Source organism: Mastomys coucha, unplaced genomic scaffold, assembly GCF_008632895.1.
Source record: "Mastomys coucha isolate ucsf_1 unplaced genomic scaffold, UCSF_Mcou_1 pScaffold4, whole genome shotgun sequence".
NCBI lineage: Eukaryota > Metazoa > Chordata > Mammalia > Rodentia > Muridae > Mastomys > Mastomys coucha.
In genome coordinates, this window is record NW_022196910.1 from 46,875,314 (window position 1) to 46,898,365 (window position 23,052).

At 44.1% G+C, this 23,052-nt stretch overlaps 1 protein-coding gene across 11 annotated transcripts in view; it reads left to right on the top strand.

Moving 5' to 3' along the window:
- The window catches only part of Grip1 (glutamate receptor interacting protein 1), a 648,195-nt gene that overhangs the window by 356,536 nt on the left and 268,607 nt on the right, over positions 1–23,052 (top strand). For 2 of the 11 annotated variants that reach the window (XM_031349339.1, XM_031349340.1), the window contains exon 1: positions 18,095–18,385. The exons of 8 other annotated variants lie outside the window; for them this stretch is intronic. In XM_031349339.1, the coding sequence (XP_031205199.1) occupies positions 18,259–18,385 (127 nt within the window). In that variant the 5' untranslated portion in view covers positions 18,095–18,258. Of the gene's footprint in view, positions 1–18,094; positions 18,386–23,052 lie in introns of those variants that run through there. One more of the 11 variants, XM_031349341.1, reaches the window with a different exon arrangement.

Consider the following 23,052-nt stretch of genomic DNA (forward strand, 5'->3'; position numbering starts at 1 on the left):
AAAAAAAAAAAATCTAGAATTTCTTTCTTATAACTGTTGCGAGTCATGTTTAGATCAGTACTCACATATCAGCAAGCAGATATTAAAATGATAACAATCTGTGTGTGAGTTTTTTATCCTTAGAAAACTAAAAGGCCTGGCTGGAATGTGTGTGCCTGTTGGGTTGAGGGGCCATGGCTGAGACACCCTAGGGTAGAGCATGCGTGCTGCAGCGTGCTGTCACGGTGGAGTTTTTCAATGACACACCAGCTTCTCACCCGCTCCTCCCACGTTGATAACTGTGGCGACTTGGCTCTTCCATCCCTTCTTCTCTGAGCTCTGTCCTTTCCCTTCAGACCCCATCTCCATGCTCCCATGCTGCACGCTCTTCCTTCTACACGGAGCGTCTGTCTCCTCCGTCCTGCACATGTCCCCTTGTATAGGATACTCTCCCACAGTTTTCCTCACCTCCCCCTCTATTTATTGCTCCCCTAAGTTTCCCTGGAGTTTTGTGTCTATTCCTCCAATCAGCATGTGCTGACTTAGTTATTTTTACCTTCTCAAAGCAAAACTGCATACATAAATCACGCATTCAGTCATGTATGCGTCCATAGTCACCTGAGTGACACACCTTCCCGGAAGCTGTGTGGGAGTGGAGAGCATCATACCCCTACCTGCATCTCTAGTACTTTTACTCCAAGTTTGAAACCTTTGCTTTTAGATAGCAGCGGCACACTGCAATGGCCTTGGATAAGATAACCTCACACTTGCCAGCAGGAGCTTTCAGATTTATGCCCGTGGATCAATCCCATTAGCCATGGACAGGGACTAGAGCCAAGATCAGGAGCAGAGCCAAGGGCTGACAAGGCAGCAGGATCCTCTCCCCACGTGTGGCCCTCAGCCCTTGCTATACTTGCCAACTTCCAGCTAATCAGTGCAGTTTTGGAACAGGTGTTCTCTGTCCTGCGTCCTGTTGCTTGAGAGCAGAGGGGAAGAGTTTGCCACCTGGTCAGAATTTCTATAAACAGATGCTAGAAAGAAAAGGCTTAGGTCGCATGCTGCATCAGCACTGTGCGCTGTGCTTTGAGCAGAGTCCTCTCCAGGGAGTAAGGCTCTTCTGCACATGCCCTGTGCCCTTCTCCATTCAACAACTCAGCTGGTCTCAGGAGCGGATTCTCTTAGCTAGTTCGTTTCTCCTGTTGAAATCGCAGAGACGTCCATAGGACAGTGATTTGGATAGAGGACCAAGAAGCCATTCTATATGTCCTTACTCTGAGATTTCCACTTCTTTTATGGCATTAAGACAGTAGCATCAACAGCCCTCCATAAGGCTTCCAGGATCCAGAGAGGCATCAGGCTGAATTCAAGTGTTGAAAGTAGAATATCTTAACAAGTCTAAGCCTGGTGCTGGCTCTGCCCTTGGTCACAGGGTACCTGCTCCAGAGTTTCAGATTCAGAATCTGGTCTACCTCTGTGATATAGAAATGTCTCAATAATGGTGATTGTAAGACGGAAACTAGAATAACAGTGTCTCTGCGCATTGGGAAGAATGTGAGATCACAGAAACAGCATCAATAATTAATATCAGCTCCGGAGTCGACAGCAGTTAATATTGCTGTTGATTGTGCTGTGCCAAGCATTCCCCCTGACAGTAATACACGCCTTGCTGGTAAGCATTCTCGATTTTCTTCACTGTCAGCTGAAGAAACTGGTTCTGCCAGACATGGGTAGCAGTGAAATCATAGTCCTATCAAACATTTACCACATGGCAGCCCCATGCCCCTTTTAGCACAATCATGTTGGAATAGAATTCAAAGCCTGGTTTTCACAACCACAGAACTAAATAAAGCGCTCTGGGTGGGGGGAGGGGAATTAATTCACAGAAACTTCACCCTGTTTTGAGTATTAAAGTTATTCTTAAACTTCTTTCTTTCTTCAAAACAACGAATCTCGTAGCAACTGCTTTCTGTTGCTTCCCCTCGTGGAGATGCTCAGAGCTCACAGGGTGTTGGGAGTGGTCAGACACTGTCCAAATCTTAGAGCCCATGGATAAGGTGCTAGTCACATCTTAGCCACTAAGTATGTAGTGAGTAATGGCACTTTTCTTCCAGCAGATGGCAGTAAAGTGTCTTGACAATGGATGTTACTTTGATCCTCTCAGCAGTGCCACCAGGGCTAGATGTGGCCTTCCTATGGGGAGGAAAAGTGACAAAGGTGAGGAGACTTTAGGCAGTGAAATGAGATAGTAAGTGCTTATAATGTTTGTAAATATGTAAACTTTATCTCGAATACATGGGCACAAGGGAAAAATTCCTGAAAAGAACATCAGTGGTTTATGCTCTAAGATCAAGAATCAACAAGTGGGACCTCATAAAATTGCAAAGCTTCTTTAAGGCAAAGGACACTGACAGTAGGGCTAAACAGAATTCAACAGACTGGGAAAAGATCTTTACCAATCCTACATCCAATAGACAGATAATATTCAATATATATGAAGTTAGACTCCGGAGAACCAAATGACCCTATTAAAAAATGGGGTACAGAGCTAAACAAAGAATTTTCAACTTAGGAATATTGAATGAGCAAACCTGTGGTTCTCCTGGAAGTTCTGTACACAGTAGGGCCACTCCCATGTGCACATTTTATCAGGAGGAGCACCTCCATCATTTGCCAGATCCTTGGACCAGTTTGAAGCTTTAACAACTGAGTTTGACTCGTTTGTTCTTTCCAGATCTCCCCCCGCCCCCATGATGCCTATGCCTTGGGAGGAGAGGTTGTAAGACCAAAGATGTCTCCTTCAGGCTTAGCACTGCAGAGTCTGATTCTCTGTACCTTGAGCAGTTGTAGGTGTCTGTGTAGATCACTGTTGACTTCGAAGGGAAGCTTCTCTAGTGAGGGTTGACAGATGCACTAAAAGGAGAAGGGAGCTTGTAAGAAGGTCAGAGCAGGGGTTAGCTACAGGAAAACGTGGGGGGCAGTTACACGTGTGGATTCACAGCAGTTGAGGCATCGTGTGCAAGGTCTGTACAAGCTCAAGCAAAACAAAAGTCCAGCCTGGAGAGGAGAAGAGGGCATGAAAGATATCAGGAGCTATTGGGAAGTAATAACTACTGAAAGGGGCAAATCAGTTTTCTTCAAGGGTGCAGCCCCGAGTGGGTAGGCCACCCTCCAGTGAAGGCCACATAGCCAAGAGTATATGTGCAGCAAAAACTGGACTTGATGGGCTTTTAAAAAGCACTCCACTGGGTAGCTTGGGGGCGGGTCTCAGAAGGAGCTGGGGAGGGGTGTATATGATCAAGTTACCTGATAAGAGGAAGAGACTGTATCTGTGAGGTGCGTCACCCGAGGAAGCCTATAAGAGATTTGTAGAAAAAAAGACAAGAATCTTAAGTCCCTTTAAGATCCAGACAACTTACAGGGACTGTTAGAAGCCTGCTAAGTCACTGGGGACATCTGGGACATATTTGGCCCACATTTGGAAGAGGTAGGTTCTGTTCAGTCCCCCTGAGAGTCACTGTACAAAACTGTAGGCACTAGGTGAGGTGAGCTTGTAATTCTCTAAGGCAGGCCATGTGTGTATCATTTAAAAGAAGTGCAAGTTGTTGTGCACTATGCAACTAAGTCATTTCTAAATTCCACTCAGGCGAAACCAGTGCATTTATAGGTTACAAGTGTCCCTTAAGCCACTGGTCTGATAACCAGTTAAGACAGAAGCTTTGCCTGTCAAGTTCAAGACCTGGCTCTCTCTAACAGCTATGATAACTAGAGAGATGTTGTTGTTGGCATGGCAACATGTGTGGTGATGAGTCACACTCCAGTACCACCGCTCCATTGAGGAGACTGTAAATATTCTTAGTAAGTTCTCTACCCTTCTTGCCAATTCAGTGAGGGTAGGTCACTGATGGCATTTGCGGGGAAGCTAGCCTAGCATTTATTGAATGCTGATTACTCTCTAAGGGGGAGGGGCTTCTAGGTTTATGACTTGACTTAAGATCTTAACAACCACTTCATGAAAACCTAGAGAGACTGAGGCACTAGGCTGTCACTGTGTCTGGCTCATAGGCTAGCGTGTTGACTGTAAGAGTCTGGATCCACAGCTCTGTATGCATGCCCCTCTCTCCTGTCCACATCAGATGCTCAAGAGGTGGACTGCTCTTGAAATGATGCAACCATGCCACTTAGCAGTCTCCAACTCTCCCTGTCCACACCACTGTGGCACAGAGTCCTGTGTCATGTGGCATGTCTGACTGCATGCCAATCACCTCAGGTCTCCTCTGAAATCCCTCTTGTCTTCATGCACCAGCAGACATGCTTTATTCAACCTCTGTTTTGTTTTCTTTTAATCTCCTCTGAACCCCAGCAGATCATAAATCCTTTGCTAGATGAGATTTCCAAATAATGGTGATAGATCGCCTTGTCTTTTGTCTCCTGACAAGCTTGGACCTGGCTGTCATCATCGCAGCAGTCCAAGGGGCTGTATCTTAAGAAACACCTAGAAGTACTGCCTAGGAAAAAGAAAAAGGAAAAAAAACCCACAGTGTCATTCTCCACTCAGAGACTGAACTTCCTCAAATGAGCGAGGCTTCCTAAAGGTTTGCACAAAAGAAGCACACAGGGAAGGTGATAAATGACATCAGTAATGACCGAGAATTACCTTTAATCTGCAGCAGCACCAAGGAATCCGAATGTGATGGGGTAGAAGGGGGTGGCGGTAGGGATTTGCAGAATGCTGTTATTTCCAGTTCTGTCTGTGAGCACTAATGCTGAAATCCCAGCCCTGCTGAGAGATTGATAATGGAACACCAAAGGGGGAGGGAAGTGGGAAGGACAGGGTGTAAATTTACTCCAGAGCTGTCCTGTGCTGTGGACTATGCCAAGAAAGTCTCTAATTTCCTACTTAAAAGACATTTTATTATATTTCAAAGGTAAATTGGGCCATTACTTTGCAACTCTGTTCACAGCTCACCAATTTTGTGTTTCTTCCTGTAAGCAGTAGGTGTAAGGCTGGTGGTTTTCATTAGCCTATGCTTGGGCACAATGTCTCATCCTTCTGGGATTCCCTTTGGATCAAGCAAGCTCCTGAATATCCCTCAAAAACCTAGTTCAGAGAAAGACAGGAATGTGGAGGAAAAGAGAAACCTTGAGACTGTAGGTAGGAATGGGAAATGATATCATTATCAACATAGTGTAGGAGGTCCCAAATTGCCATGCAATTTAGTAATCCCTTATCTACACCACATGGACAAAGGGAATCAGTGGGATAGACTTCTCATTGGCATGTCCATTGCAGCATTATTGACTAGAGGCAGTGAATGGTATCAGCCTACATGTTCATCGATGGGTGATCTGATGAGGAAGATGCACTGTATACCAGGAATAACAGCATCAAAGAAGAGAGCCCTGGTACTACAGCATGGATGACTCTGAAGGACATTATGCCAAGCTCTCTGTGACTGTAATGATTTAACTGATATAATCATCGATTTATAACAAGAAAACGTTTCCTTCAGTAGCTTTGAATATTCTTGCACATGACCATTTGCCTGCATTGTTCTGAGACTGGCACCAGGTTGTAGAGCGCAGTGGTAGAGCACTTGCATGCCATCTAAATGACCCTAGGTCTGATCTTGGATAATCCAAATAAATAAATAAAAATGTGGAGGGGGGGAAAAGTCATGAGTGTGTGATAGAGCAGAAACATGCCAGTTATGAGTCATGGAACAGAGAGACGAATAGACCGCGGTTGTCCGACTGCATTGGAGAGCACACACCCAGTGAGCTGAGAGTCTCCCACAAAGCCCTACCTCATAGAAGTCCCCACACTTTTGATATTGCAATCTTGGGACCAGGTTTTGATACTTGGGTCTTTATGATACACCCAGTGTTCAAACTTTTACAGGAAGTAAAACAGGCAGATTTAAAAAGACAAATACTTGATGACCCTGCTGTGCATCTGTGGCAGTTAACAACAACAAAAAAGTCAAACTCATAGCAGCAGGAAGGACTCCAGTGGGTCTCTGAGTCTGGAAGATAAAGGGAATGTTGGATAGAGGGCAGAGACCTAAGAGGACCAAGCTCCAGACATCTGTACTATCTGATGATGACCTAGTGGTGACTGCAGATACCACTGTTCTGTGCAGACGGGGCATCTTAAGTGTCGTCAGCATACGAGGTAACCAGGGACAGCAGAGGGTGTGTCAATCCACCCTGCTAATCATTTCACAATACACGTGTGAGTCGATTCTTCATGCTGCTCACTTTGAACAGATAGATTTCTTTTGGCTACCAGTTTTACCTTACTAAACCTAGGGCCTTTGGCAGGAAGCTAGTGAGAATTCAATGAGAAACTGTGCTTTAGCCCTTGCTTAGCACTCAAGACCTGAAACATGAGGGCAAGCCATGTCGGTGATGATTACAATGTTGGCATTAACATAGAGGGTAACATTCAGAATTCAAAGTTCCCCCATCTCACTAGATATAATAATAATAATAATAATAATAATAATAATAATAATAATAATAATAATAATAATAATGTCGTCATCATCACCACCACCACCATCAACTTCGGCCCCTCCTTCCTTCCTCTTTCACCTATGCAACTTGGCTATTGACTGCCTCTATTCCTACCACTGAGATTCTCTGTAGAACTCTTGTGTTGCTATTGACACAGGCTCTGTCCTAACTATAGAAGCACTTGGAGGGGGGTTCCTGCAGGTTAGTCCTCCCTACTTTAGGATGAGAATATGGCTTAGACCATCTCTAGGAGTCTGGCAGCCTTTGGCCATTAGGTGAGATCACATCCAGGGAACCTATGTTCTGGACTCCTTCCAAGGCTCAGCTGCCCACTCCAATAAGCACCCAGTACACAAGATGGCCCTGGGCTTGCTGCCTTGAGGTGGCTCACACAATTACTTACTGGGATGCCTGAGGACAGGGGCAGCCTCCATTTCGAATGTTTCCCTCATTTAACTGGTTGTCTCTTTCCCTCGATTCTTCAACTTACCTGTTTTTATGAACCTCTCCGGTTTTCCCCTTTAGGCATTATTAGAGGGCTGAAATCCATCTTCTTTTTGTTTCCTTGGGCAGTGATCAGTGATGAGAGTGTTTGCAGAACATCTCCAAGGGGCAGTTCATGTTATCTTTATGGAAATAAAGGTGAAATATGTGAGCACCACTGTTTCAAATGATGAAGAGGTGACCTTCAAGTTGTGATAATGAACTCAGAAACAGAATGGCTCATAAAATCCTTTGCAACTTGACCAAGTGTAGATTTCTTCTGAGAGAGGCATAGGAGTAAGATTCTCCCTTTCCTTGGTTGTGATTCTATGTATCTTATACAACTATCTCTGAAGCCTTTTAACACACCTATGAATACACATGTACATACTAACACAATATTGTGTTAGTTAGTGGTGCATTGCTATGAAAAAAGCCAGCAATACCATAAGGGAGTAAAGATTTATTTTGTATTACACTTTTAGCAATTACACTTTCCTGACCTGTGATTATGCAGAGTATCAAGAAATAAGGGCTCACTGGGGAGGATAGGTGAGCTTTGATGCTCACTATACAATGGCTAGCAAGCAAGGAGAGGGGAGAAGGTTTACCCTTCAAGAACACTGTCTTAGATCTACTACTTCCACAAGGTTCTACTTCCAAGTGTCTACCATCTCCCAGTTATGCCATGGAAGTATGACATCAACAGATTAATCTGTCCATTGGGTGTTCAGGACCTTCATTATTAAATCACCCCTCAGCAGCAATGCCAGTTGTACATGCCTTCAGTACATGAATCCTTTTGTGGAACAATTCATATCCATAGGGTAACTGTGGTTGCCTCTGTCTTGGTATGAATCAAAGCCAACTTCTTCACCAAATGCTGAAAAGACTACAACTCCAGCCTCATGCCCTGCGCTTCTCAGTGGGGCTCGGAGGTGGGGTTCAGTAAAAAATGGCCCCCATAGGCCCATAGGGAGTGGCACTGTTAGGAGTTGTAGCCTTGTTGAAGTAGATGTGGCCTTGTTGGAGGAAGTGTGTCACAGACTCTCAGCTGCCTCTCCAGCACCATGTTGGCTTGCATGCCACCATGTTTCCCAGCATGACAATGATGGACTAAATCTCTGAACTAGGAGCCAGCCCCAATGAAATGTTTTCCTTTATGAGAGTTGGTATGGTTGTGTTGTCTCTTCACAGCAATAGAACCCTAACCAAGACACCCCCTGACAGGAGGCCATCTTCTTGAGACTTCTAACAGGTTTCTGAGGGTACATGTCATCAGCCTGGCTTATAGGCATTGCCTGTTACTATGCCTAAGTTGCTGGTACATGCCTTCAGGACATGAATCTTTTTGTTGAACAATTCATATCCATATAGGTAATTGTGGTTGCCTCTGTCCTTGGTCAGGCCCAATGGTGGTGAAGTAGGAGTCAGGGGGAGGCAGTCTCTACCAGAGTAGATCCGTAAACTAAATCAAAGCATTGTTTGTGTATAAATAGGATATGGGGGTAGTTCATGCACACAAAGTGACGCTTTGGACAGAGTGGGTCTATAGGTTATTAGTTAGAATTCGTGAGTCTGTATTTAGTGTTCTGGGTTCAGATTTTGCCCTCAGTAATGCAGTTTGCAAAGTGGTTATGTTACTTGGGGCTCCTTGTGATGGCCAACACAAAGATGGTATTAGGCGCCTGACTCTGAGCCTTCTGAGTCCTTAGGTTCCTTCTCACCACCACCCCTTGTTTTCTGCAGTTGACTTTCCTGATTCATGATCTCTCCCTTCATTGCCATGAGTTGCGATTAAGCATGTGCCCCCTAATTTCGTTTGTCTTGATGACCCATGATTTACATTGCTCTAAGGAACAATGCAGTTTGTGCACTTCTCGGTGTATCAGAAACAGTATCTGTATCAAGACTTGCTGTTCCTGTCTTTACTTAAAGTTTTAGATTCTACACATCTGTAGGCAATTTTAGCATATTCCGAGTGCAATGAGCAGGCTCTTTATGTTTTGTGCAGGCTCTTTGTGTTTCGTGCATTCCAACTGTGGATAGCTCAGTCCCTGGCCCACAGGATACAAATCATCATGGTAGCTACAAGGTAGCAAGAGGGCCACTTTGGACATGGTTGTGGTAAAATGCTTTGTTGCAGATGTGATGACTAAGTGGTTTGTTCATGTGCTACTAGATACAAAGTCTCGAAGCAGATGGTTCAATATTGTGGCTTTGCATCAACCCCTTGACAGGCCTGGGTAGACATGCTGGGGAAAGCCTACGCTGAGGATGACCAACCGACCACATGTTCCTGTCTTCCTTCACCCAGAGCCAAGCTGGGAAGTCTTTGCATTTTCACATCTGTTCTGTATGTTGCCTTTCTCTTGGATGCTCTTGCTGCCTCGGAGGAATGAAAAGCAAGCTGGGTTGCCTGTTTCTTCATAGTCGGAAATGGCAGAGCCCCTATGAATCATCTTGTCGGAAGCACCAGAAATAAATCTGAGGGGTGTTCAGGGTGCCTCATTCTCCCCTTCCCCCCACAAACAGGCAACATGCAGGACACCTGGCCTTATGTGAGAGACTTTCAACATGGGAGGGGTGTTTTGGTGTTTAAAGTAATTTCTTAACTTTATCTTTTATGTATAAGCTTCAGAACCAGTGCCTGTAAAGAAATGCCATTACAAGGGAAGCCCCCACTAACTTATTAATAAAAATGAGTTCTATATGAGGAGCCAGCCTAGGCAATGAACAGAGCAGACAAGTCTCCCCCACCCTCACCCCCCAAAAAATGTCGTTTTCCCCATTAAAACATAGCAAAACCTGGTTGGGAGTGGGGAGGGCCTGTAAACGAATCAATTATTTAAGTAGTGTGGTAGATGGTGTTTAGTGGCGTGGAAAGAACATGCAGAGGATGGCAGTCTGTTGGCTGAGTGCAAAGCAGGAGCTGAAGGAAGCTGCCACATCGCCTTCTCTTTGGAGATCCCTCCTGACCTGGCCTGGTTTCCCTGCGCACAGCCCCTCTCCTTTAGCTCGGTGTTGTTAACCAGCCATGTTTCCTGCCTTCTTACTGGGACACAAGGCCGCCACCACCACAGGCTGGGCTCGCAGAAAATGCACAGGCCAGGTTTTTGTCTATGTGATCTTGTTTATTTTTTATAGGGATTTAATTCTTAAGAACTCTAGCTCCTTTACCTGTTGGATCTTGTACTTTTATTTCCTATTGTATCTTGTACTTTTCTTTACTCCTCAGGACCGTGCTTATTTGCCAAGTGGAGCTGTACAGTGTAGATCACAGCACGGAGCACAACTCAGGCTGCAGTGTCACCCCCAAATAAATGACACTGCTTATGTGGAAGCATCTTCTATCTTAGCCCAGAGGGAGCAGAAAGGATGAATTTTGAGTATTATTGCAAGATTCAAAGAGCTGTGTTCTCCTCAAATAGCAGAGTAGACACTTGTAAAAAAAAAATCACAATGAGTTTGGGTCACTAATTGTACCCTGAGATAGAAGGGTTATCTCCAATTCATGTCGAGTACACTGGGCACTAGAATAAGGCAGTTGCTAAACAAAACATTCCACCCATTCTTTTTAAGAAAAAAGAGAGAGAAAAGCTCAGCTATGCAGTAGCTATACAGGTTGGGCCTAGGATTTTAGCAGCTGAAAATGGAATGTGTTCCAAAAGTTTATTGGCTAGTTTTATGTCTACTTGACAGAAACTAGTGTCACTGGAAAAGAAGGAGCTACAGTTGAGAAAATGCCTCCATAAGGCACAGCTGTAGGGCATTTTCATAATTAGTGACTTTGTAGTAGGGCCCAGTCCATTGTGGGTAGTGCCATACATGGGCTGATGGTCATGAGGTCTCTAAGAAAGCAGGCTGAGCAAGCCAGGGGAAGCAAGCCAATAAGCAGCACCCCTCCATGGCCGCTGCATCAGCTCCTACCTCCAGGTTCCTGCCCTGTCTGAGTTCCTGTCCTGACTTCCTTTTGTCATGGTGTTTCATCCCAGCAATAGTAACCCTAACTAAGACAGAAAGGTTTTAATAAATTCAAGCTGCCTGTGGAGAGAGGTGGTGATGACATCATACAGGAAAGCAGGCATCCTACTAAGGAACCAGTAAGGAGCTTGCTGTGTTTAAGTATCAATTTAGATGCCTGTGACAGGTACCCACAGATGTGGAGTCAAGAATCAAGGAAGAGGGCTTCAGGATAGGAAAGCAGATTTCGGCTGGTGAGCACTATTTGAAAATAAAAATAGAAGAGTCATTTCCAGAGCCTGGGAGTAGATCCGTTGCTGAAGAAGGTAGTTGCACCATTCAGGAAACAACTTAGGAAAAAATCTACCATTTAAGGGTAAGAGAAAGAAGAGGAAGGATCAGCCTTGTTAATTCCAGTTCACACTTCCCTGTGCTTTGTCTGATGAAACAATCCATCTTATCACACCGAGCCATAAGGAAGGATGTGCTCTGTGACCAAATGCCAGACTAAGTGACTGTATTTCTATAGAATCTTTGGCACTTATGAAGTCCAGCACTGTTCACATGGGAAGCCAGTCATTGATACAGCCTTCACCTCATACCTTTGAAACACAAAGCAGAAAGAAATGAAGTTCCCAAGGTGGTAAAGCCAATGGGCACCTTCTGGCTCCTCTCCATCCCTCCTGGACCATCAAAGGGGAGCTTTCCCTCTGGTATACATAGCTCCTTCCTATTGCCATCCCTAATCTGCATGCATCACAGGTCCTGCCACATGCTCCAAGCAGACAAGCTTGTGCAGATCTTACTCTGGAATTTCCAACCTTCTCGTATTAAATGGAGTCTCGTGTTAAAGGGTGTAAGACTCTGGCCTAGGAAAGCAGATAACACAGGGACTGGCTATTGAGACTTTCATTTTGAAACATAGCTTGTCTGAATAACACTTTTTAGAGGGTTTCCTTATGGGTCCACCATTATTAACTGTAGGGGGAAAATATACTCAATACAGTATACTCAATATATCAGTATACTCAATACGAGCCAGTTCAGCATGTCCTTTTCTATTGTATTAGTCAGGGTTCTCCAGAGTCACAAAACGTGTGAATAGTCTCTATATAGTAAGGGAATTTGTTATGATGATTTACAGTCTGTAGTCCAACTCCCCAACAATGGTCAGCGGTGAATCGGATGTCCAAGGATCTCGTAGTTGCCCAGTCCCACAAGGCTAGTAGATTCCAACAGGTGGGCTGGCAAGTAAATGCAAGCAGACAAAGAAGAGCAAATCTTCCTTCTTCCAATGTCCTTACGTAGGTCTCCAGCAGAAGGTGTGGCCCAGATTAAAGGTGTGCCACCATGCCTGGATCTGGGACTTGCTTTGTTCCAGATGACCTTGAGCTCAGAGGTCTCCTTACCTTAGTCTCCATGGAGTAAAGGTACATACTCCCCTGCCTGGGCCTAAGCTTTTCAAGTCCACTCTGCCTCAAGATCATCTCCATGCCAAGATCCAGGTCAGAAACTTGTGTCTCCCAGCTTCAAGATCTGGATCACGGGTGAACCTTCCAATTCTGGATTGTAGTTCATTCCAGGTATAGTCAAGTTGACAACTAGGAATAATCATTACATCTGTTTAAAAAAATAAGCTAAATGATTTGGGCATTTTGAGGCGATTGCCTTCCAGGAATGTGAAAGACAATTGTTAATAAGCAAACAAGCAAGAACCACCAATTGTGTTTTCTAAAAGATTTATGAAATCACTTGAAAGGAAGGAGAGAATTGTAGTGAAATTGTCGTTTTCAATCACCTTGATTCTTATATCAAAGGATGAGGTATTTATCTGTTGTTGATCTCTTCATTCCAATTTAATTTTTAATTTTTAAAACTATATTCTGGGTATATGCTTATGGAAAAGAAGTTGAGATTTGCAAAGACCTTTCCTTGTTAATAATCAAAAGACTCCATAAAGACAAAAAAAAAATTGACATAGAGAAATGAACACAGTGAAAGGAAACAAGCAGAAAACAAATTAAACAAAACAAATGCAGTGTCTGTATCCACATCCGGTGTGATGTTATGTCTGCATCCACATCCGGTGTGATGTGGTCACTTTAATTATAAGATCACTGGAGTCCTTGAGCAAGCATGGAAGTCTTGTCTTCTTTGATTTTCATCTGTTACTCCATGCCTCAACTTATGAAATCGATACTATTAAAATCTTTTAAAATATCATGGCAAAAGATATCACCAAGTCTGAAAGGATGGCTGTGGTAAACACTTTATCTCCCAGAAATTGTCTCTGTCTCTCCTTCTGATTGTGGCTGTAGTCACAGTATTTCCATGCACACATTAATTAGCTTTGCTGTAGATGACTTGGGTGTGAGCTGGGGTGAGCCCCAGAAGGCTGAGAGGGACAGATTCTTGGTGCCCCCTGCTGGTTGTAAAGTGTAGCTGTTCTTAAAGGGCCCTCACATTTTTTTCCCTAATTAACTTTTTATTCACATTATATTCCAATCACAGCCCCTCCTCTTCTTCTCCCAGTCCCACCTTTACAAGTCTGTACACCTATTACCCCCTCCCCTTCTCCAAAGAGGAAGGGAAGCTCTGTCTCCCATCCCATACACCCCACCCTGGAACATCTAGTTCCAGCAGAACTAAGCACCTCTTTTCCCACTGAGGTCCAACCAGGCAGTCCAGGTACAGGGGAGGGGATCCAGTGTCAGGTAAAAGAGTCAGAGACAGCCCCCACTCCAATTGTTAGGGGACCCATATGAAGACCAAGCTACACATCTGCTACAAATGGGGTGGTGGGCAGGGAGGGCCTAGGCCCAGCCCTGCATGCTTTTTGCTTGGTGGTTCAGTCTCTGTGAGCCCCCATGGGCCCAGACTAGTTGACTCTCTAGTAGGTCTTTCTGTGGTATCCTTGACCCCTCCATCTTGATCGATTCTATCCCCCACTCTTCCACAAGACCCCCTGTCTTAGTCAGGGTTTCTATTCTTGCACAAACGTCATGACCAAGAAGCAAGTTGGGGAGGAAAGGATTTATTCAGCTTACTCTTCCATATCGCTGTCACCAAAGGAAGTCAGGACTGGAACTCAAGCGGGTCAGGAAGCAGGAGCAAACACAGAGGCCATGGAGGGATGTTCCTTACTAGATTGCTTTCCCTAGCTTGCTCAGCTTGCTTTCTTATAGAACCCAAGACTACCAGCCCAGAGATGGCACCGCCCACAAGGGGCCCTCCCACCCTTGATCACTAATTGAGAAAATGCCTTACAGCTGGATCTCATGAAGACATTTCCTCAAGGGAGGCTCCTCTCTCCCTGATAACTCCAGCTGGGTCGAGTTGACACACAAAACCAACCAATACAGCTCTTACCCTTCCCCCAACCTCCCACATTCACCCCTCCCACACACACACACCCTGACCCCATCTTGGTTCCGCCTAATGTTTGCCTATGGGTCTCTGCATCTGTGTCCATAACTCCTGGATGAGGCTTCTTGGGGTCCTCATATTTCCTGTCAGTAAGAAAGGTACAATAGAAAATCTACCAGGGTTGGGCATGTGGCTTGAGAAAAGTTTGCTTGCCTGTCATAAGCAGACTCCAGGCTCCATCAGTGAGGAGCTACGAAGGCAGGAGTGAAAAAAGATGGCTCTTCTTGATCTTACTCATGCACCAGCTGAGTCATCTTCCTGAGAACCAATCTGTACCTGATCAAAAACCCTGAACAGAGCCTCCCCAGTGATATGGTGTAAATGCAATACCACCCCCCAAATGATATGCTAAATTCCGTGTAAATGTAATACCCTTGGATTAGGCCTTAAGGAAGCTTACATTTAGAGAACCCCTGAAACAAGTTATAATTTCAAGGGATTAATCTACCCCAAATCCAGCAAGGCCATGTTTTTAGGTAGTGAGGCTTTGGGGTTTTGTTTGTTCATTTGTCATTTTAAAGGAAACTAGTACTCCTACACTGACCCTTAAACTGCCCTCCCAGTTATCCCGTGCCGCCATCGGACACACATTTGATGCCGTTTTGACTGCTTTGTGATTTTTTTAGTCACTGCCTGGTGCCCTTCAGTGCAATTGTTGAGATAGCCAAGCTACCTATAAGGCTGAGCCACCGCAGGTGGCAGGAGGCAGGTGGCCCAAAGATGGATGGTTATATTAAACTTACATGCAAGAAATTCGGGCCACTCTGTCCAGAGGGCTCCTGACAGGAAGCTGTGGATGATGGCCACCAGATGCCTTGGGCACGTGAGACCTTTGGCCCACAAGCCAATCAGCTGTGAGACTGTGAGACAGAGGAGGTGCATCTCCAGAAGGCTTTCTGCTGACGCCAGAGTTTAATATCCGAGGCTTAGTTTGTATCGGGAAGAAAGGACACAGTGTCTTGGTAGATGTACTGGCCTAGGAATTGTTCCCAAGGAAATATTTGGCTACCTGAGGACCCGGGATAAGGAGGTGGGACCCCTTGGGATATTTCCTCCCGTGCAGGATAGGCCTTTCTCAAGGGGCTCATGTCTGGAGAAGAGCCTGAGCAGCCTGCTAAGATTAGTGTCACAAAATCCAAGGAGAAAAGATCAGCCCCTAGTGTGGGCTCTCAGGAGCCTTTCGGAGTGCTGTAGGATGACTTATGTCTCCTGCTAGGGAAGCGGGATATTTTAATAGTTCCAATGCTCTTTCTTGAGACCAGAAAAAAGGGTTAAAAACAAAACAAAAACAAACAAACAAAAAAACTGAGTGTGTTAGTGAAAGTAGGAATATTTGATCGCCTAGCTTTAAAGAAGGAGCAAAATAGATTTGTAGCAGAGAGGCGAGAGATTCCTGTAAGGTTTTGAGATTTAACAGGATAGACATTAATAAAAGAGAGCCGAGTAGTAACGCTCCCCAAGTAAGGAGGTATTAATACTATTTGACAGCTGCATATTCTGAGGGCCTGGATTTTAGAAAAGGTGTTAGATCCAGGAAAGGATGGTGAAATGACATATCTATAAATATTCACTTCACATCAAGTAATAATCCAAGCCTCTGGCAACTAGGTTTATTTCTATTTAGAAGAAAAAGAAACCCAGGGAGAGAAATATTTCTAGAGATGGCCTAAAAGGAACAAAAGTGATGAAGGATATCATTCTTTTAAAAATGATGGTATTGGAATGATTTCAAATGGAAGACTCCCACAATCCATTTAACACTATCAATCCCGTTGATTAATGACGGATGGCCAGTTGCTCCAGGGAGACCATCCTTGATAAGGGAATTCTGTTCTTTTCAAAAGCCTTTCATGTAGATGTGCATAATGGTCAGCAGTGTTTTGTACACAGGTTATTTTTCTCTTGAACTCCAAAGGGCAAGCATCTAACGTTCCCTGTTGATGAATGGAAATTGCTTAAGATGTATGAGATTTATGAATGAAGAGAAGATGCTGCCACTGGGCTTGAAATAGTAGAAGTTATTTTGGAACCCAGCTTGAAAGACTTTTCATATTTTTAAACTCTGTGTGTATGTGCATATGTGTGAGTGTGTGTAGTATGTGTAATAGTGTGTAGGTGTGTGTGAGTGTATGTGGTGTGTGTGTGCATTCTGTATGTGTGAGTGTGTATAGGTGAGTGTATATGTGAGAGTTTGTATGGTGTGTGAGTGTGTATAGTGTGTGTAAGAGTGTGTGTGTGAGTGTATGTGGTGTGTGAGTGTGTATGGTGTGTGTGTATTGTATGTGTAAGAGTGTGTGGATGTGTGAGTATATGTGGTGTGTGAATGTTTATGTATTGTGTGTGAGTGTTATGTATGTGAATCTTTATGGTGTGTAACTGTCTGTGTTGTATGTATAAGTGTGTGTGAGTACATATGGTGTGTGAGTGTGCATATGTGTGTGAGTGTATGTTTGTGTGTGTGTACATGTGTGTGTCAGATGACAACGCTCAGGATTAAGTTTTTTTTCTTTCTACCACGTTGAACCTGAGGAAGGATCTCAGGTTGTCAGGTCTCACACATTTACTCACTGGCCTTTAAAAGACTTATTTTGGGGGAAAAATAAAAGAGGAGTGGAAGAGGACAACATTAGATGACAACTCCCTGGAGATGTTAAAGAAGCAGCTTAAATGCTAAGGTGTCTTGCCTCCAGAGTGACCACTGACTTTTGCTCTCTGTCTTTCTGACCACCCACCTATGTCCCCCCACTGCATGTCCATGTTAGCTCCCATGAGAGATGTCAGATTCTGCTGACTGGTCCTGAGTGGGCCGGTGCTGGCAGATGAAGAGGTGGGCTCTGCTGACTGTGTCCTGAGTGGGCTGGTGCTGGCAGATGAGGAGGTGGGCTCTGCTGGCTGGTCCTGAGTGGGCCGGTGCTGGCAGATGAGGAGGTGGGCTCTGCCTCTTGTCAGTTTGTGAATGGGGCTGTGAAGGGCTTGATAATTTCCTCCTCACAGGAGCAGAACCCAGGTCACATCTGCTGTGGTGGAGCAAGGCACTTGGGATTTGCATGTTGAGAGAATGGCTTAAGGGAGGGCTGTTTGGGGAAAACGGTATAATAAGGTTCATTAAAAATAGAAATACTTGGCCCTGTTCACTTTTATTCCTGGTATCTTTAGAAACAGTCTTGACTGAGCTGTTCTCCAGCCAAGGCATTTTTTTTTTCCTCGAGTGGTTAAAGGGCTTGAAACTCCATCTGCTCTGCTGACCACACTCTCCCGAGCTCCTTCTCTCAGTCTTTCTTGCATAAACCAGCACTGCCTTGACCCTCAGAGATTTGGAAAGTGCCAAACAGACCTTTCCAGGTAGATCAAAGGTCTGCCTCTCATCCTTAACCAAAACTATGATGCTCTGCCAGATCCTCAGCATAGCATTCCCTGTTCCTTCGCTCTCCATGTAAGCCACCACAGAAAGAATATAGTAGATGATACACACATTTCTTTGTAAAGTCAGAGTGCAGGCATCTCTCGCCTTTCGAGTAGCATGAGACCCACAGCTGAGAAGCAAGGGGTGGAGGGACCTGCATTGGCTAGAATACACAGCCTTACCCTGAAACAGAATGCATGGCATAGTGCTTAGTGTGAGATTTATGGAATGGCTCCTCTCCCAGCCCTGTCCCCGCTTCCTCCTATTTCTCCTATCTGCTGCTTTGTTGCTACGAAACAGCCTTACTTTATAAGCCATTGTGATGGAGCAGGGGGAGGAGGCTATGACGGGCAGCGGTGGTAGTAGTAGTGAACGGCACAGCTCTGCCAGATGACATGGAGCGGACCTCTGCATCAGCCAAGAGGAATTAAGCTTTGTCACTCCCCACTGGGACTACCTTTCTCCTGGTATGTGCGCAAGGAATTCATATGCTGCTGCTTGCCGCTGCAGCCACCAGAGCAGAGCCTTGTGTACACTTTGCCAGAGAGCAGGGAGCAAGAATGATAGCTGTCTCTTTTAAATGCCGCTGTCAAATTCTAAGGCGACTTACCAAAGGTACGGTACTTTCCTCCTCCTTCACAGTGTGTCTGCTTCTGCAGCCCAGAACCACAGCTAAATGGCTTTTACTTTCAAATATGACTGCCTTTTACAGTTTATTGTCGGGCAACAAAGAAGTCAGAGAAATCTGTACAGATCTCTCTGTACAGGTAGACTCCCCAGGTCTGTGCTGGTTTATCCTGGCTGGGTTCATGCTGAAATTGTGTGTGTGTAGGATGTTGGGGAGGGAAGCCTGCGTGATTTTTTTTTTTTAATGACTTCATTCCTTGCTGAAAAGCAGATGTGTCTGGGTCTGGCACTGAAGTTATTACGGGAAACCATCATTTTGCATGCTGATTATCTGGTCAAGAGGAGTCAAGTGTGCATGACTGTCCTTTCTATGGAACACATACTAAACACAGCTGTCAGCTTCTGGACCTGCACAGCTGCTCAGTCCTCGGAATAACTGTTTATTAATTCTTCAAATCTCATGAGCCTTTTGCCAGGACAGTTTGAAAATTGCTAGCTCTCTCTCTCTGTCTCTCTCTCTCTGTTTCTCTATGTCTCTGTCTCTGTCTCTGTCTCTCTCTCTCTCTCTCTCATTCCCTCCACCCCTGTGTGTGTATGTGTGTGAGTGTTAGAAACACATGTTAAAATATGTTAGAAAATTCAAAATTATTTGATTCTATGTGATATTTGAAGAAGTTTATTTGAAAGTATAAATATAATCATGGCCTCATGCCTTCACTTCAAGATTTATTGGCTTGAAATCATCTCTCTTAAAACTCTAAAACATTAATGAAATCTGTGTGATACTTCAAATGTGCTTTTTAAAGTCAGCCTAGTGATATCATTTGGTTTGCTTGTATACATTCTATTTCAAAGTTAGTGAATGGCTCCTTTTACTGATCCAGCCTTCTAAACATGGAGAAAGGCAAGTTTCCCTTGCCCGGTTCCCTTGGATAGATCTTTAGAGAAACGTACGACTGAAGAAGAAAACTTTGGTCTGTGAAGGAAGAGATGGCTGTAAATGCCTTTCATTTTCAGCCTGTAATCAAGTACTGCCAAGTAATTAATGGGTGTAATTATGTTCTAGAAGCCCTGAACCTATAAATATGTTAATGGATGCCATTTCTATCAGTTTAGCCTGACATATCAGAGTTCTTTGATCACCAGCAGTGCAGCTAAAAATGCAATTAATATTTTATTTGGCAGAAGAATGAGCATAAAGCAAAGAGTGACAAATAGGCCTGACATCAGTAACGGGAAAGAGAATAAATGCTGTATACTAACTTACTGACTACATTTGAAAATTCCGGAGATAACGGACTGTCCTTTAGGAGGGGGAAAGCTGTCCCTTTCAAATTAGGCAATGAGCATAAGGTTGTAAATTATGTGTAGCTTTATCCTTTTCAGTTGGTACAAGCTTACTACTCCTGTTTGCAAGTCATAATTAAAAGGTTATCTTTTATGTTAGAAGCTGAGATGGGTATCAAAAAGTTCTTTTCCTAGCTGGGCACTTGTTTATCTTGGTGTCAAGAGGTTAATGGTCTTAAAATACTGAAGCAATATTTCTATTCACGTGAACTGGAAGTTCTTTTATAGGTTCTGCATTCAAGGAAGGAAGTGAATCCAAATAATTTTTAGTTCTTAGAATTAATTTTTTTCCAATTTTTTTCCTGAGTCTTACAGAAGCACTGATCTGCTGCATTGCAAAGAGATTTAACTGGTTTTCCAAGATAGTTGCTATACACCTAGACAATTGGGGAAAGTATGGATCCCTTTTTTCAAAGTGGCTACTCCACATCGCTCCCAAAATCTTTAGATATGCTCTTCTTGGCGTTTAGTGTATGACTGCCAACTTACCATGAAAGCTCCCTGGATATCCCCGGGTCTTTAGGAGACCGTTCTCTGTATTTGGCTGGATATTCAAATGTTTGCAGAAAGACCCCTGAGTGACATAGCTCATGCCTCGCCAACAACGTGCGGCCTTGTCAAAGTTCAAGACCCAACAATGCTACCTGTTGTTCCAAGAGCACTCAGTGAGTTCCAGGATGCACCCACAGCCACATGGTGTCTGTGGAGGCTATGATACTAAAACTAACACATGGAAATAGAGCCTTAAGTTCCCCCTTTCGGATGTTTCGGGATACTGGAGGATATAACTTTGGATGAGTTGCTTTCTTGCTGATTCTCTCTGTCCACATGATTTATACCCAGCACCCAAACACACACCTCTCTTACTCCCATTGAGGACTGTACCCAGTCCTCTCTTTTCCAGATGCTTACCACAGCGCCTTGTATAGAGAAGACACTTAGAAAATGTCTATTAAAAAGAATTGAATGTGTCTGGTTGAAAGAGGCAGAGCATTTAATTATTTGGGTGTTCTTAGGAAACACTTCAAGAGTTTTGCTTCAGCCTTACCCAGATTTTAGGGGCAGGGAGGCTTGTTTTTTGACTCTAAAACCACCTTGCTACACTAGGCTAGCCTGCTTAGGGAAAAAGCAATATGGTGCCTGTATGCTTTCTTAATTCTTTTAAGGGGAATTAAGAAGAAAGGGATACATTTAAAGGAAAAGTTTCCTTAGAAATCCCACATTTTTTAGGGCTTGGCTTCATCCTTACATCCTTTGTCTGTTGGCCATTTAATAAACACCTACTCAGAAACTCTAATGTTCCTGTAACTGATGTTTTTATAGTAGAACCTGGACTCAGTGTTTAATAGGTGTATCAAGCATTTCTAGTCAACAGATTATTGAATAACAACTAATAATTTTTCATTGGTATTATAATATTAATATGTATCTTCTAGATTGATCTCTAAGCCACCCACAAAGACACAGGGTCCCCACAATCTTAGTTGGGTACATATTTCAAGTAAACCTAGAGCTTCTCAGATTTGGAAGTTGATTTATTTTTGTTTTAATTAAGGCTTCAAACAATTGATAGATATAGAGATGGAGGGGGGAGAAGAGGGAGAGAAAGAGAGATTGACAGAGATCTGTCTGGTTTAAAGGTTGAATGGATATAGAGATGGATAAAGATGGAGATAGGAAGAGATAGATAGAGAGAGAGGGGTGTGTGTGTGTGTGTGTGTGTGTGTGTGTGTGTGTGTGTGTGTGTAGTTGCCTTTTCATGTCCTCAATCATCAAGGAAAATAACCTTTGGCCCCAAGCCTGTCCCTACATTTTGACAGGAGCAAAAGGGCCAGCCACTGTCTGTGTTGTTGGCACCTACTCTGGGGATCTAGAGGAGGCATGCCATCTTTTCCACCTCCCTCCCTCTGCAATGAGCCACACCTACAGAATCCCTAACCTTGGAGCCAAATCCCCAAATAACACTTTCTCAGATCTCCAGCAACATATGACAATGGAATTGTCTTAATGGAGACCGAAGGGCTTCAGGGCCCCTACTCCCTGCTTACCTGGGACGACACCTTTGCACTTAAGGGGCGCTGTGCCTAAATCATGTGTGTCCACAGAGAAGCAGATGCTCTTGTCTTCTTATGGTGATGATGTTTTTATTGTCCCTTGAAATACTCTGGTCTTGAGTGCATGCCATCCTGCCGTGTGGCTAGCATACTGCTGTGTCCTTCTTGGGAGCTACTCATTTCAGTTGAGAGTCCTGAGCCCCCATGCCCTGCTGACTATGGCATTTCCTTGTCCCATGCTTCACTCAACCAAGGTGACCGTCAGCTAATTAATATTTATTGACCTTCCCCAGGAAGCATGGCTCTGGTCAGTTTTAGTTATTTCTTTGTTCTACAGCATATCCCTACATTCCTCTTAGCTCAAAACTCATGTCAAAAAACCTCTGCCTTCACACACAGTTTCTGATGGTTTTGTTGTTGTTGTTGTTGTTTGTTTGCTTGCTTGCTTGTTTTTTGTTTCATTTCATCTGGCCTACGTGATATTTCATTTTCAGAGTGATTTTGCTTCTTCTCACTTCCAAAATACATACATGATCTGGAACAAAATGAACCAGCTCATACTCTGTCCCATTAACCGATCGCTGGCAGCTCTGTTGACCTTCATCCCAACAGAGCATCTGAGGGAGATGTTTTTGGCTGATGTCCAACTGTCCCCTGCCATGTACTCTGCTTCCTTTTCTCCCTCACTGTCTTTCTTCTCAAAATCCTTCATTCCTGCACCCTGGACCACTGGCTCTGAACAAATGTGGAGCTGGTATGTCAGGACTACCCCAGGATCTCTGCTTTCTTTGCTCCGGATACCTACTCCAGGGCTGCCGTGGTTGTGCTTGAAAGGTAAGGTCAGACATCAATCTAAGCCCTGTCTCCAGGGAGAACTGAAACTCCACTACTTCAGACAGACAGCAATCTTGTTCTTAATTCTCTCCTGCAAGGACAGTCTCACCAAGGCGTGCCTGGTTATCTTTTGAAGTTATTATTCAAGTGACCTCTGGGTCTCTTTAGACTCACACACTCTGACCCTTGACCAGTGTATAAAAAATCCTTAGTGAGAAATTAATTTTCTGTGGATAACCCCAATCAAGTATAATAACTCATTGAAAATTTTGTTTTGGTAAAATAAAACATGAACTGTAGTGTCCTAACTGCAGAGCCTCTTGATCCAGGGAAAGCTGAATCAGCCATTAAGGATAGCATCGTTGTTGGCGGAGCAATGGCTTCTTTTATGACAAGCTCAAATTTTCTGTGCAGGTCCCT